The sequence below is a fragment of the Polychytrium aggregatum genome (genome assembly GCF_025602895.1).
Source record: "Polychytrium aggregatum strain JEL109 chromosome Unknown BJ171scaffold_42, whole genome shotgun sequence".
NCBI lineage: Eukaryota > Fungi > Chytridiomycota > Chytridiomycetes > Polychytriales > Polychytrium > Polychytrium aggregatum.
Window position 1 is genome coordinate 46234 of NW_026516244.1, and position 13756 is coordinate 59989.

Below are 13756 nucleotides of genomic sequence, written 5' to 3' on the forward strand. Positions count from 1 at the left end.
GCAACTGTACTCGAGGGCTTGAACCACCAAAGCATGACTGCTGTCGAGGAATGACAGCCATCATAAGAGCAGGAGTGCCAAATACTCGTTGGCAACATACCCATGTACTGGCGATTCGAATGCTCAAGCGAACACGCTTCGGATCACGGCGTCTGATGCAAAAACCAATTCAGTATCCGGTGTTGCACGGCTGTGCGTCGAGCTGCGGGAATGTTGCGCAGTGGTGTGGAAATCGACGGTGTTGTGAATGATGATTCGTCGACTATGGATATGTGTATATTTCCATCCAGAAAATAAGGGGGGAGGCGAGCTCTCAGCAACAACAAAACAGTATCCGTGCTATAGCAAACAGAGCAAACAACGCAAAGCACTCCCTGCCAAGCTTGTGGCGACGATGCCTCGAATTAACGCAGCGCTGTGACGCAAGGTTGTGGTCTAAAAAGTAAAAAGTAAAATAGAATAGACGACTCTATTCGTTCGTGATGCGACGGTCTTCGTTGATAATTTCGACCTGTTCTTCCTCACCCTCTTGAGCGGCCATCGTCGAGAGCTTCCAGCAACAGAGTATGGTTGGGAGGAAGCAGCATGTGCAGCAAAAGAGAGTGCTCATGATGATGAAGACAGGAACAAGGATAACGGCAGAAGACGGTGTCGTGTCATCCGAATTGTTGAGCCTTGTGATAAGCATGCCGACAGTGTAGCACACAGTGAATGCCAGCAACACAAAGCCAAACACATTGAAGCCCAGAACGGCCTTCTTCTCGGCAGCCTGCTCGTTCGTTGCCGACTGGCGACTGCGGCGGTACTCTTGGTAGCTCAGGACAAGGGAGACGAGCTCCAGGAATACATAGATGAAAACTGGCGAGAAGGTCGCGGCCCATGAAAATGCGGCGCCGTTCGCCTTGACGTCGATCAAAACAACTTGGATGACACGAAGTGCCCAGGGAACATAGGCATCCGAGATGGCCTTGAGCTTCTCGAGGGCATTGAGCGAGCGAGGGCTTGGGTCGCCGCTGGCATCAATGTCGTAGGCGCCCATGGCGAATTTGGAGAACAGCGCGGGGATGGCAACGATGCCATGGAATGCCTCAAGAGCAAACCACGGTACGCTAACAACCAGCCAAGAGGTCGTGATGACCGAGTCGAGCCGGAGGGCGATCAGAACCTGCAAAATCGTGAGCAGGATCACATACGTAAACGTGATGGCGGTCGACAGACGCTTCTCGGCCTTGGACTTGCGTTTGTGTTCTTCGTGGCTTTCCTTGTCGGCGAAATCCTCTTCGCTGGTCTCATCCTCCGGCTCTCGGGAGAAGTTCACCCAGGCAATCAGGAGAACAAGAGCATCCAGGATGAAGAGAGGGGTGAACACAGCGACCCACGGCCACTGCACCTTTCCGTCCGCACGCATCGAAAGGAAGGCAGGGAAGAGGATGAGGAGAGCCACGCAGATGGTCAAGAGGAAGAAGATCCGGTTGATGACAACGAGCATTCCGGGGTGGAACATCGGGACGCGCCCGCCCATCGTTTCCATAGCAGTGACACCTTGCTCGCCCTAGACGGAGCGATTCAAGCCGGAGCGATACAAGCCGGAGCGATACAAGACGGTGAAGCAACAGTTGGTTAGTATAGCAGCAAGTTTACTGGAGCGGTGGAGCTAGAGAGAGGACAATGCTGGAGGCAGCCCATATTCACTCCTACAGAGTGTCCACCATATCAAGATCGAACTGCTCAGGATGCCCACGATGTTCACGATAAAGAGTATGGTGCCGTTGCAGCGGGACTCGTCCCCAGGCTGCCGGACAATCCCAGCGATGCAACACACTTACATAGCTATCGTAGATATTTCGCTTATCGGGGTCGTCTAAGGTACGGATGTCGGTCAGTCACACCTGCAGCTGATACCAGGTATCCGGCTGGGCCCGATGCAGGTTTCGGTGGAAGAGGCCATGTTGGGCAACCCAGAGCGAGACAGGTTCCCTGAATCAATCGGCCATGACAGCTTACTCAGAACGTCGTATGCTCGGCGAATACGCTGGAATCGCTCCACAGCCTCAGGATGTGAGCCGACTTTGTCAGGATGATATTTAAGGGCCGCTCGTTTGTACGCCTGCGGATCAAACAGAGACAAAAGGGGTATCAGGAGCCTCTCAGAACGTCGACACAGGGCTGCATTGGAGGGGCGGCCGAGGCAGATAACAAAACAGCGACGCCAAATGCAGCCGGAAAGATGCTGTCTGTAATGCTGGTGGGACGGAGCTCTGGGGGAGGGTGAGAAGCCCACCTTCTTGATTTCCTCTGCCGTGGCATTTTTGGAGATGTCGAGCAGCTTGTAAAAGTCTTCGACAGGACGCTCGTTCTGGTCGAGGTCAAATGCCGTTGAGGATGATGCCATGGCGGATGTCGACAGTCCAGGGGCGGTCTGCCGTGGAAATGCGCTGGATAGCGAGGGATGGGTCGGCGGCTCGGATGGATGGGGGCGGCGAGGCGGCGGTCCAAGCAGAGAATGCAGGCTGGAGCGATGCGAACGAAGAAAGAGCCAAGACCAGAGCACCCGCCACAGACAACAAACGGGGGCGAGGGCGAGAGCGAGAGCGAGAGCGCCGAGAGCGCCGAGAGCGCCGAGCGAGAGCGGCAGCCGGCCAATCACAGCGCGCTGGGCTTTGGCTGGACAGGCCGGCAGCCCATTGGCCGCGCGGCAGATCACAGAAGCGATCCGTTTCCGACACGGCGGCGCATCAGGGAACAGGTTCGGCTGCCGACGCAATCATAGAGCGGCCCCGCTGTGCGGACAGGCGGACGGACAGGAGGACGGACCGGCGGGTGCGCCGTCGCTTGTCCGTCTGCAGCCGTGGATACATCAAAGTCGGTGTCCCGTTTCGTTACGAACGATGTATTCACTTTTGCTTTCGTGGATCCGGTCAGACACGAAGTCCAGTCGACGAGAGGTGCGCCGAGACGGCAATGGTGCTGTCTGAGACTGGCTGGCTCAAGCACAGCAGCGACAGGAATCCATCGCACCCATATACGCCAAGGACGCCCCTTGCCCTGCCGAACGAGAGTCCCGTAACGGTCACTCCGATACTTGTGGCTGCGATCAGCTCGCTGCCTCGTCCATCGATGCATCGGTGCACAGCGAGCATCCCATGCTTGTCAACCACCGCGACAATCATGTCCTCGCCTCGACTATCGCTCTGCACAAGCGCCGCATCCACCGGAGCGCCGGATGTCTTGATCGAGTATCCGATGCCATCCCCGGACTCATGCTGCAGCTCAACCAGCAGGCGGCTTGCGGCCTCTCGGCACTCGATCCGCAGCGAGACTTGCGCCGGCGGGAGCTGGGGATCGGCCAGGCTCACGCGAGTATCGTTCTCACCGGCAATCCGCCAGGAGAGTACCGCGGTGCACTTGCGTCGGTCAAACAAATCGATAACTTCCTCGAAAGCCTGCACAGGTGGTTGGGCGTCGATGGGCTGCAAGTCGGCCACGTTCTGCGGGCGGTCAGCCCCCTCCAGACCGGGTTCGCCGCTGGGATCATTGCTTTGACTCGGGCCCACAGACGGGCCAATGGACTGCTCGTCTCCATGGGAAGGTTCTGCTGCAGCCGCTGAGTTGCTGTCCCGAGGACGGCGAAGCTGTCTCTGCTCGTTCTCGGATCCCAACGAGTTGTTCGTGTCATCCACAACCGCGGCTGCACTTCGGCGCTGATTGTCTCCAGACGGATTACTTGCAGACCAGCCCTCATGGAGCCTGTCGCTGCTCAGCTGGGCGACACTTGTTGAATCCAAATAGCGCCAGTGCAGATCGTACGAGTGCTCAGGCTGCAGCGCCTCCATAGGAACATCCTTGATTGCGATCGGGGTCGTATCCTTGTCGGACACAATCCGGAGCAGCACCAGTCGCATGATCCGGTACTCTGGAACCCACAGCAAAACAGCCAGGGTACGGAGCATGCCGTCGGCTGTTGCGGCAACAACCTTGGCCTCCCGAGCCGCTTCCAGATCCAAAAGCCGGAGCTCGGTCGAGAGTTCGAGTGTCCCATCGACGCCCACGATCTTGATGTGATACGACTGCGGGCCTTGCATCAGTACGACCACCACCGACGGCTCGGCGGCATCCCGTCTTTGACAAAACTGAACCGAGGCGACAGATAGAGCGACGCTGCCCTTCTTTGCCAGCTCGGCTGCGACCGGCCACGCATAGCAGGTGACGGCTTCGTCGACCTCCCATATCATAATGCTCTGGTCGGTAGCCGGTGCTCCTGATGCGCTCCCTCCACCTCCAAGGCTCACGGCATATCGGCCACAGTCCGAAAAGGATAGGGCGGTAATGGCCGGGCGGGGTGCAAGCGAAAGCGCATCCAAGTTCCAGACCGAGACTTGGCCGTCTGTGCACGAGGCTGTGGCCATGGTGAAAGGAGGTTGGGGCATGATGACAGCTGTTCGCAGCTCGGTCCGGCTGCCGTCGTCGCCTCGTGGAAGCAGCGGCTTCATGGCTGGCACGAAGGGCTTGAAGGTCTTGCCCAGGCCATTGAGGAAGGCATTCGCCGACAGGACCCCCAGAGAATCAATCGAGCACTGACAAAACTCTTTGAGGGAGAACGAGTGGATGAGCGGAGGCGCTGGCATCGATACCTTCATGCTCGAGCTTCGGATACACGAGGTCAGATCCCAAATGTAGACGAAGCCGCCGACACTGCTCGACGCCAGACAAGTTCCATCCGGATAAACTGCGATGCTCTGGGCCAGTCCTGCATGTGTGGTTTCCCACAGAACCAAGCGAGTGTAGGGGTCGCGGGCGTGGATGAGTGTCTTGTCACCGACTGGCGTGGCTGTGAAGAGGGTGGTTCCGTCAGGGGAAAACGCCGCAGGGGTAACTGTGGCTGCGGATCGGTCCGGGCTGCTGATGGCTCCTGTCGTTGCTGCAATGTGATGCAGGTCCCACTTGAACCAGTCGATGCCGGCCACAGTGCATGCGGCAATGATGCCGTTGCAGGAGATGGCGACTGAGGGCGGGTAGCCGGGCGCCATCGTCTCGCCCTGAGCAGCAATCTTGCCACTGGATACATCCCAGGCAATGATCCTGCCATTGGAGTCGGCCGAGACCATCGAAACCGAATCGCTCTCGCCCTCTTCCGCGCTGGGAATGAAGGCGCACGACACAATCGCCGAGCCTTCGACGTGCCCCTTGGTTAGATCGCCCTTGTTTCCTTCGTTGAGGGTAGACACCAGTATCCCTGTGGTCGAGTTCCAGCAGCAGATGGTTGGCCGCACGTCTGTGCCGCGAGCCGAGTTTCCGGTCAGCAGCATATTGCCGCTGGGGAGGTACTGTATCCACAGGATACCGTTGCTGGACTTGTTGGCTTTGCTCTGGGGTGTGGGGTGCTGCAGTTTCCACATCTCCTCGCCGGTCTCGACGTTCCAAGAAAACCCACAGTCACTCTTGCTTGAAGCCCCAGTAAGGCGTTTGCCCGAGGGGCACAGTCCCAGCACCGAAACGTTGGGCAGACGAAAGGTCATCCGCTTGGTGGACTGCACAATCGACGGCTTCCAGGCAGCACTGAGGAACCGGAGCAACCAGTATGGTCGCGCCTTGGTCTGCGCGACGGATTTTCTCACCGTGTCCCGAATGTTCTTCGAATTGAAGAGCCCCTCGGGCGCATTTGCAATCTCAGTATCCCATAGCTGGGGCAGAGATGCCCCAAAGTCAAAGAGCTCGGACTTGATTCGGAAGAAGGTTGCCCATTGCCGGATCAACTGTTCGCATTCACCCGAGATCTTGAAGTGCGGCGATGTATTCGCATCCCGAATGATCCATTGCAAAAGCCGGTGGATCTCGTGAAGTCCCTGATAAGTACCCATTCCCGCAGGTCAGTGATGCGACATGTCGCTATTCAAATACAAAGCAGTCGACAAAGATATCCCGCCGTGCTTCCCCCACCCGGTCGTATGCAACTTACCTGAGAGTGATTGATGGCGTCAAAAAATTCGAGGTTGCTGAAGAGCTCCTGCAGCTCGCTCCACCGGTGTGCGTACGTGAGTGACCGCGGAAGCTCACGGATTTTGCGGATGTTCCAGCGGTACTTGATCCCGTCGAAAAACCGGATTGGCTGCGACGGGATGTTACGACCCTCCGGGAGATCGATTGGCGAGTTTTCGAGAACATCCTCATCGAACGGCTTGCCCCGGGACCACATGCCTATCCAGTAGTCGGCGAGGTTTTCGTATGCGTTTCCACGCTGTCGAGTTGTGTTGAGGTATCGATGCCGCATGAAACTCTGCACACAGCTGTGGTTCCACTTGAGCAGCGGCGTGTGATGGAGCTCGCCGCATGGCTGGCATGTCAGGAGAAAGTCAAGATTCTGAATCAGAGCCGCCAGCAGTATGCTGGGGATTCGGCTTACAGAGAGCTTGAACGATTGGTTACGGTACAGCTCAAGTAGCAGGTCGTCGTCCAGTGAGAGAATGTCCTCGAGCTCAACTTGCGAGAGCCCATCGCGGGCAGCGGTGATCAGGGCAAATGTTCGGGAGACAAGCATGACACCGTGCTCCCGCTCCAGTTGATTGCAAATCGAATCAAGCAAGTCCTTCCGCTTTGACGGGATTGTGGTGGCAAACTTGTGCGACGCCCATTTCCTAGTGAACTGGTACATGAACCGGAGCAGGAACGGCGTGGAGGCGTTCTCTTTGCTATAGATGGAGCTGATAAGCGAGCCCTGGAGTGTTTGGTATTGGGTGTCTCTGAGTCGCCGGTTTTCCCGCGCCAGCCACGAATACACAATCTTTTCGCCGTGCTCTTGGGTAAGGTTGGGAACTTCGATCAAGCAATCGTTGATGCTTTGGTACTGTAGCGGGAACGTTTGCAGACGATCGCGGAAAACCAGGTGGCTCGTGTGGTTGGTGGTACCAGTGAGTAGTATGCGAGCGTTCTTTGGTAAGGTCATCGGCAACCACGCTGACAATGGTAGTAAACAGAAGATGGGCAAACAGATCGAGTTACAAGGCTAGACTCTGTATCGGATCGATATGGGGCAGCAAAATGGTTCGGCGGTGTCCGCGTGGGAGCGAGTCGACAATAACTCACTCAAAGAACAATCCGAGCTTTCGGATAGACGGTGCAGGCCCTCTATGACGATAATAATGGGGTTTTCGTCGGTGGCGTATTTCAAGTGCTCTTTGAGGCAATGTTTCAGTCGTCCATAGGATATATAGCTCGCGGCTTCGCTCTCCTCGGCATTTCGAGGCAGGCTCGTAGCAAAGGCTCGGGTAATCTGGCGACAAATCGACATGATGATGCTTGCAATGGTGCATGACTCTGGAGTGAGCCCGACAAAGCGCACTATGATCATCGGGGTGCTTTCGTCGTGCTTTGCGTCGACAGCGAGCTTTTGGAGAGCGCGGCAAGCCACTGTGGATTTACCAGCGCCGTCGATTCCGGAGACAAAGAGCGGAGGGCTCTTGTGGTTGAATGGAGGAGCAAGGTGATGGAGAATACGCTCCAGAATATCTATGTGTCCGATATAGTCGGCCGCTTTGGCACGACAGTGCTTGAGGTGTACCAGTGCTTCTTGACAGAGTGGATCCCGCAAAGAATCCTCTGTAATGCTCTTGATAGACTGGATAGCTTTGTCGTGAACGTATTGGACCATATTATCAACGTACTCGCGGTGGGCTGGATTGTCATATACAATGCCCTCGCTGTCCCAGGGAACCTGTGGTTTCGGCGCCGAGTCAGTCGCCGTCGGTATCCCAAGCGACTCTGGGATTTATCAACAGTCGCCCTTCCCCTCCGGCCGGGTAAACTTCTAGTTACTAGCTCGTGCATGCTCACCGTTCGCTTGAATATGTCCCCCACATGCAGCTGCGGCTCGATCGATTCCATCAAAAGTTCCAAGCATCTGATGCCCAGCTTGTTGTGCTTGACGGGCTTGAGCGTATCGTAGTCTTCGCCGTGGGTGTCCATATAAAAGCGCGCGTTGAAGTCTCTTTCGATGATGTTTTCGATCCTGCGGTTGATGACGACGCCTCTGCAATAGTCGTCAGTCGGATCTGGACTGGCCCCGACCGCATACTGGAGCCATAGTTGGAGCTCTTTCTCGATCAAAGATGCATGGAAATACTGGTGAACGTCCTTGGAGATTTGCCGACGGAGTCTCAGGGCTCGAGATGCGTGTTGCAGGTCCTCCTTGATAGGGGTGAAGCATCGGTTCCTGGAGGCATCAGGGAGTTTGGATAAGATTGCGTATCTGCGAAGCGGTTTGCCAGCTCGACGTGGTGACCGACCCATGTCGTCTTGCCAGATGAACACACCAGCCCTTCGATAATCCACACCGTCAGCCTACTCAGCGGTGCTTCGGCTGTGCCCCGGTGCTATTGCCTTTCGGCTGAGCGTTGGCGCCCTTCGCACGACGCCGAGTGGTACTTTCAAACCGCACCAGCAGCCAGCCGCCAGCGATCCGACCAGTCCGGCTGAGTAGTAGCTTGCTACTGAGCAGAGTAGTATGCGTGGACAGATTCCCAAGGTGATTACACTTACCACCAAGTCCACATCGACCGCTTGTGGAGTCGTTGGTCACTGGGCATGAGGAACCCTGGAAGATATGTTGTGATTGGCTGCAGAACATATCTTGGAGGGTTTGTGTTGCGATCAAGCCAGAACCTGTAAACGCAGAGGCAGTCGTTAGTCGCTCGTTCAAACAACGGGCAGAGCCGTCGCTACGGAGAGCACCGCCAGTGATGCGAGCCTTTGCGCCTCGGTGGCTGAGATGCAGGAGGCAAATGTCAGAGGTCATGCGCTACCAATGCGTGCAAAATTGGTGCCAACCATTTCTTCAGCATCGTCAGTCCCGCGCTGGCTTTCCGAGACATGTTCTCGATTTCGTCAAAGAGCAGGTCGCCGAGGTCTTGCTCCATCTGGATCGGAAAATGGCATCGCCCATACATATCTCCGATGATGGAGAGCATGCTCATGCCGCAAGAGCTCTGTCGAGCCGCCATCAAGTGTGAGCATCGATGTGAAGCGGGCCACAGAAGAAAAAAAATCGTCAGGTCGAGCACGGGAGGGGCGCTGCTATCCATCGTGCCGGCTTTGTAGACGCATGCATGTCGCCAACGTACCTTGATACATCGCAGCAGCTCCTTTGTATATATCTCGATAAGCCGGTGCTCACAGACGAACTGGGTTGTCTCCCCCCTGGCGATCACAAGTAAAGTTGGTGTTGGTGAAACAGGATATGGCTTATCGACATGCGACGACTGAAGCTGTACAGCAAAGATTTGCCCACGCACGTTTGTCTGGGTCATCCCACGGGATCATAGGTACACGCCCTGGTGGACAGCCTCGCGGTCCCGGATTCCCATACCATCGCATATCCACAAAGTGGAGATCAATACCAAAGTTTCGGCACTCGGCTCGCAGACCAGGGACGAGAGTGCTCATCAGCACCGATCTTCGTTCATCATTGCGATTGACGGCGACAGCACAAGCATAGTAGCCCAGAGAGGAGACACATGGTAAGCAGACACAAGGGTAAGTGATGGCACGAATGCAGGGGTAATTGGATGGCCAGCAACAGAACCAAATACAGCCAAGATGAAGAGCCGATCTTCAAGCCATCAATCAAATGCACAAAGCGCAGCAAGTACCTTTCCAGTGTCGTGTCAATCGCATTGCATGAGACATATATGACGAGCTCGAAGGTCTGGTCATCTGGAAGCACGTATTCGCTGTGCAGTAACTCTCGGCCCAGTATGGTATGCCTCCAGGTCTCGCTATGAAGATCGCTGAAGTTGGCCCAATTGCGATGGGCTGGCTTGAGGCTCCGCTCCTTGTGTCCAAGTACGGGAAACTCATATCCCTGTTTCTCCCAGAAGAACGGATCAGACGGCTCGTTGGCGGTGATGCCGTCCTTGGCGGTGCGGAGATCGATCTGTGCATCTGGTTCGTCGTCCTCGACATCCACGGCCGGAAGCTCGGTCGGTTCGTGCTCGCCATTTTCGATATTGACGATGCTCTGAATCCTTTCGCGGCGGTTCGAGTGGCTGAGCCGGTCCCAGGTTTCGGGCGAGATGTGCCTAGCGGGCTTGGGTGGAGGCATAGAGCTCGGGATTTCCTCAAAGCGGCGGCGCCTGCATGCCATACAAATCAGCCAGCACCGGTATCAACTTTGTCAGGGACCTATGGCTCGGACAGAGCGGTGTCAACTGCCCAAGACGTGTGCTTGGCACTCATACCTCGGTCGGGAGAGGTGCTCCCAGTACTCGGGACCAGGAGGCTTCCACGGCTCGTCGTCCTTTCTCGACTTTACCGGAATGGCCGGCGGTGGATCTGGTCGAGAGTGGACAGGCCGCGGCGTGCTGAGGGACATTTCCCGGTTGTTTACGAAAAGGCAGTATCAGCAGCATAGCACAACGCAGCACAGACGTCAGTTGGTATGGGAGTAGCGAGCGCTGGATCGGCATCTGGCGGAGACAAGAGGCCTGCTGGGCCGTGCAGCTATATACCTGAGCTTGGCGATCCGCTCCTGGTCTATCGGACGAGGCGGCTTTCTTCCTACGAAGCAGTCATCTGGGAGCGTTGGAGCGGATTTCGGCTTGCGACTGCTGAGTACCTCCCAGGTCTCTCTGGTTGGCTTGGGCTTGGGAAAGGCGGCCAAGAAGGCTCGTCTCCGCGGGTGCGACCAGAAGGCAAGCCCAGGGCCCTTGAGAGGAATGTCGGGTCTCCGGATGGGATGGGTGAGCTGGAACAGAGATGGGCGAGAGTGAGACGCATGCACAGTCCTGCAAAACAATCTCCGTCTTGGCGGAACCACGAGCGTGACCCGGCCGACTATTCTGCCGACTGGCAGCCACACTGCTCTCGAAATGCACCCGGCCGAAACCGCAACAGACCTCGGGATAGGTCGGAGCAAATAAGTACGCGGGTTTGTCGGGCTCGGGCAAGCCCGCTGGAAGCATCATCGTGGCCCCGGGTGTAGCATGGGAAGTGGGGTTTCCATCCAGCCAGAATGCGGTTGGGCATCATCCGGTTGGGGTGGGATTATCAGGCCAGAGCGACAGCAATTGTTAGAGCGACTTTGGGGCCTCGGCCGATTCTCCAGCAACGCATGAGCTCTCTAGACAGCGGATGCCCACCCGTTAGAGCCTCTGCTTTCCAGGCCTGACGGGCATGGTGCCAGTGGATTCTGGGATTGGGCTTTGGCGACTCGGGCCGGAAGCTGGCGTGGGAAGATGCGTCCATGCTTGCTGTGGGATGCAGCCGGTCGTGCGATTTGGCATCCAAGGGAGTGAAGCAGAGCGCTGGACGACGGGCGAGGCCGGGATGCCTGGAAAAATGCAAATGCAGCTCAAGGCAGCCCTGCCCTGGTAATGCAATATGTCGGCAAGCCAACGCAACTGACGTGGATGATTGAGACCCAGCCAGGCATCGCGTCGGACGAAGGAAGGGGTGTGTCTCCAATCTGGAGGACACTCCGGTCAGCGACAACAGGCACAAGTGGCTGATCTGCGCTGCTGGGGCTTGGTATCGAACAAGACATCAAAAATGCACACATGCATCGGTTTCGGATGCAGAAAGGGACGGGAGAATGCCCGCTTGCGCTGTTGGCACAACAACCGTTGCTTTCAAACCCAGCGAGGGACATATGCAATCATCACGGGCGGACTGTACGATTGTCCCTCGATAGCGATGAATGAACGGTATTTCTGGTCATGGTGGATGGGTGTGTATTCAGGACCCAGAGAAAAAAGCCACCGTCCGCGCTCAGAAAACAGGGAAGGGAGCTCCTATTTCGGTTTGTATGGCTGTATCCATCAAGCACGCAGTCGGCGCAAGCACGGCGCAGCGGCCTGCTTATTTGAAGGTCTTGCCATCGCAGAACTTCTTGCCCTTGGGCTCCCAGGCAATGACGTGGTTGAAGTCGTCACGGATCTCGGCGTCGTTGTGATCAACACGCTCGAAGGTGTAGGACTCGTAGTCGGGGGCATCGATGACCTCGGCGGGGACCTCGCTGCCGCGGCAGACAAAGTAACCAAAGATCTCGTTGTTGTTGTCCTCACCGCAGATGAGGAGGGTGGCAAAGACGTACTTGCGGGCCTTCTCGAGGCGCTGGAAGAAGCCGCCGACGAGGTTGGCAGACATGAAGGTGAGGGTGAGCTCGCTGTTGTACTTGTAGGCAACCTTGTAGATGGTGTAGCCCTCGGCGTCAAAGTGCTCCCAGAACCAGTTGGTGGCGGTGGGGATGGTGTCGTTGTTGGAGTAGAAGCGCTTCCAGTCCTCGAGGTTCAGGGACGACTTGGGGAGGAGATCCAGGGGGTTCTTGCCCTTGGGGGCCTCGTCCTCGTAGTTCTCCTCCTCCTCTTCCTCCTCCTCCTTCTTGGGCTTCTTCTTCTCCTCCTTCTTCTTCTCCTCCTTCTTCTCTTCCTTCTTCTCTTCCTTCTTCTCAGCCTTCTTCTCAGCCTTCTTCTCGGCCTTCTTCTCCTCCTTCTTCTCGGCCTTCTTCTCGGCAACGGGGGCGGGGGCAGCAGCCTTGGGGGCGGGAGGGGCGACGTACGAGCCAGCAACGGCGACCTTCTCGGCAAGAGGGACCTCGCCAAGAACCGACTTGAAGTTCTTCTGGTTGATCAGGGTGACGAACCAGCGGGTGACGTTCTTGTACTGGGCGCGGAAGGGGGCGTCAAAGACAAGACGGTAGAAGTTGAGGAGGGCAGTGAGGACGGTGATATCGGCGAGGGTGATGGTCTCGCCAACGAGGTAGGTGTGGTTCAGGAGGTGGTTGTTGAGGAGAGCCATGACCTTCTTGGTGTCCTCGATGGCCTTGGCGGTGTTCTCAGGGACGTTGGGGATCCAGCCGAGGATGGGGAACAGCCAGGTGGCCTGGGCAGGGGAGAGCTCGTTGTCGGCAAGCTGGATCCACTGCTGGATCTTGGCGTACTCCTTCTTGTTCTTGCCGAGGAGCTGGGTGCCCTCCTTGGCGGCAGCAACGTAGTAGGCAATGGCGTTGGACTCGTAGAGAGTGAAGCCATCGGCAGCCTCGAACGTGGGGACCTTGCCGAGAGGGAACTTGGCAAGGAACTCGGGGGTCTAGAACCAGACAGAGGGACGAAGCGTAAGCATCCGACGCAAGGCAAAGCGAAAGTCAAAGGCAAAGACCATCGATGGGGATGGGCAGCCGGACCGACCTTGTTGGTCACACCAATATCGACATGAGCGAGCTCGATCTCAATGTCGTTGTACTTGGCGGCAATGAGGGATTTGGCAACACGGGGGTTGTTGGGGTCTGCGGCCAAGAAAAAGGAGCAGGGAGGGCTTTGTCAAGATCTCAGGCGGCAGGCCAAAAGCTGTGTCACTGATGCGCGACGATCTTGAGCGGAGGATAGCAGCGACAACTTACAGGAGTAGATTTTCTGGAGGGCCAAAGCAGCGACATCAGGGTCGAGGCCACGGCAGCAGCAGCAGCAGCAGCAGCAGCAGCAGCAGCCGATCGGACGAGAGATCGTTTAGTCCAGGAGTAAAGTCTGAGAACGACGGCGGCGACGCGACGCCGCTGGATCAGGCAGAAGGCCCGAGGCAGCAGACGGAGGGAGGAACATGGCCCGGCAGCACATGCAGACCGGCAGACAGGACACACTTACACCAAAGGGGGCCATGGTGTGCAAGTCGGCTCGATGAGGAAGGACCAGAGGGAGAGAGACTACCGAGAGTGGAGAAGAAAAAAAGCCGCCCTGGCGGTGGCCCGACCCGAGAAAATATATGCTCGTAA

The 13756-nt window shown here is 56.9% G+C and overlaps 3 protein-coding genes across 3 annotated transcripts; all 3 read right to left on the reverse strand.

The window, feature by feature from the left end:
- Positions 1-360: 360 nt before the first annotated feature.
- On the reverse strand, positions 361-2521 carry BJ171DRAFT_218207 (uncharacterized protein). The gene is made up of 4 exons (XM_053106449.1): positions 2282-2521; positions 2005-2107; positions 1827-1861; positions 361-1552 (listed from the first exon to the last, which is right to left on the reverse strand). Exons 1-4 carry the CDS (start codon positions 2390-2392, stop codon positions 470-472), a joined length of 1332 nt encoding a protein of 443 aa, XP_052963192.1. The 5' UTR covers positions 2393-2521; the 3' UTR covers positions 361-469.
- A 371-nt stretch (positions 2522-2892) lies between these two features.
- BJ171DRAFT_601992 (uncharacterized protein) lies at positions 2893-11235 on the reverse strand (the record flags this gene model as incomplete). Its single annotated transcript, XM_053115128.1, has 13 exons — positions 2893-5843; positions 5957-6951; positions 7081-7708; positions 7828-8206; positions 8533-8655; positions 8821-8978; positions 9114-9189; positions 9359-9445; positions 9642-10124; positions 10230-10352; positions 10500-10735; positions 10887-10942; positions 11130-11235. 13 exons carry the CDS (start codon positions 11233-11235, stop codon positions 2919-2921), a joined length of 6375 nt encoding a protein of 2124 aa, XP_052963193.1. The 3' UTR covers positions 2893-2918.
- Positions 11236-11703: 468 nt separating this feature from the next.
- On the reverse strand, positions 11704-13693 carry BJ171DRAFT_519205 (uncharacterized protein). Its single transcript, XM_053112321.1, has 4 exons — positions 13629-13693; positions 13388-13400; positions 13176-13273; positions 11704-13077 (listed from the first exon to the last, which is right to left on the reverse strand). The coding sequence occupies exons 1-4, from the start codon at positions 13641-13643 to the stop codon at positions 11848-11850; spliced, it is 1356 nt and encodes a 451-aa protein (XP_052963194.1). The 5' UTR covers positions 13644-13693; the 3' UTR covers positions 11704-11847.
- Positions 13694-13756: the final 63 nt, after the last annotated feature.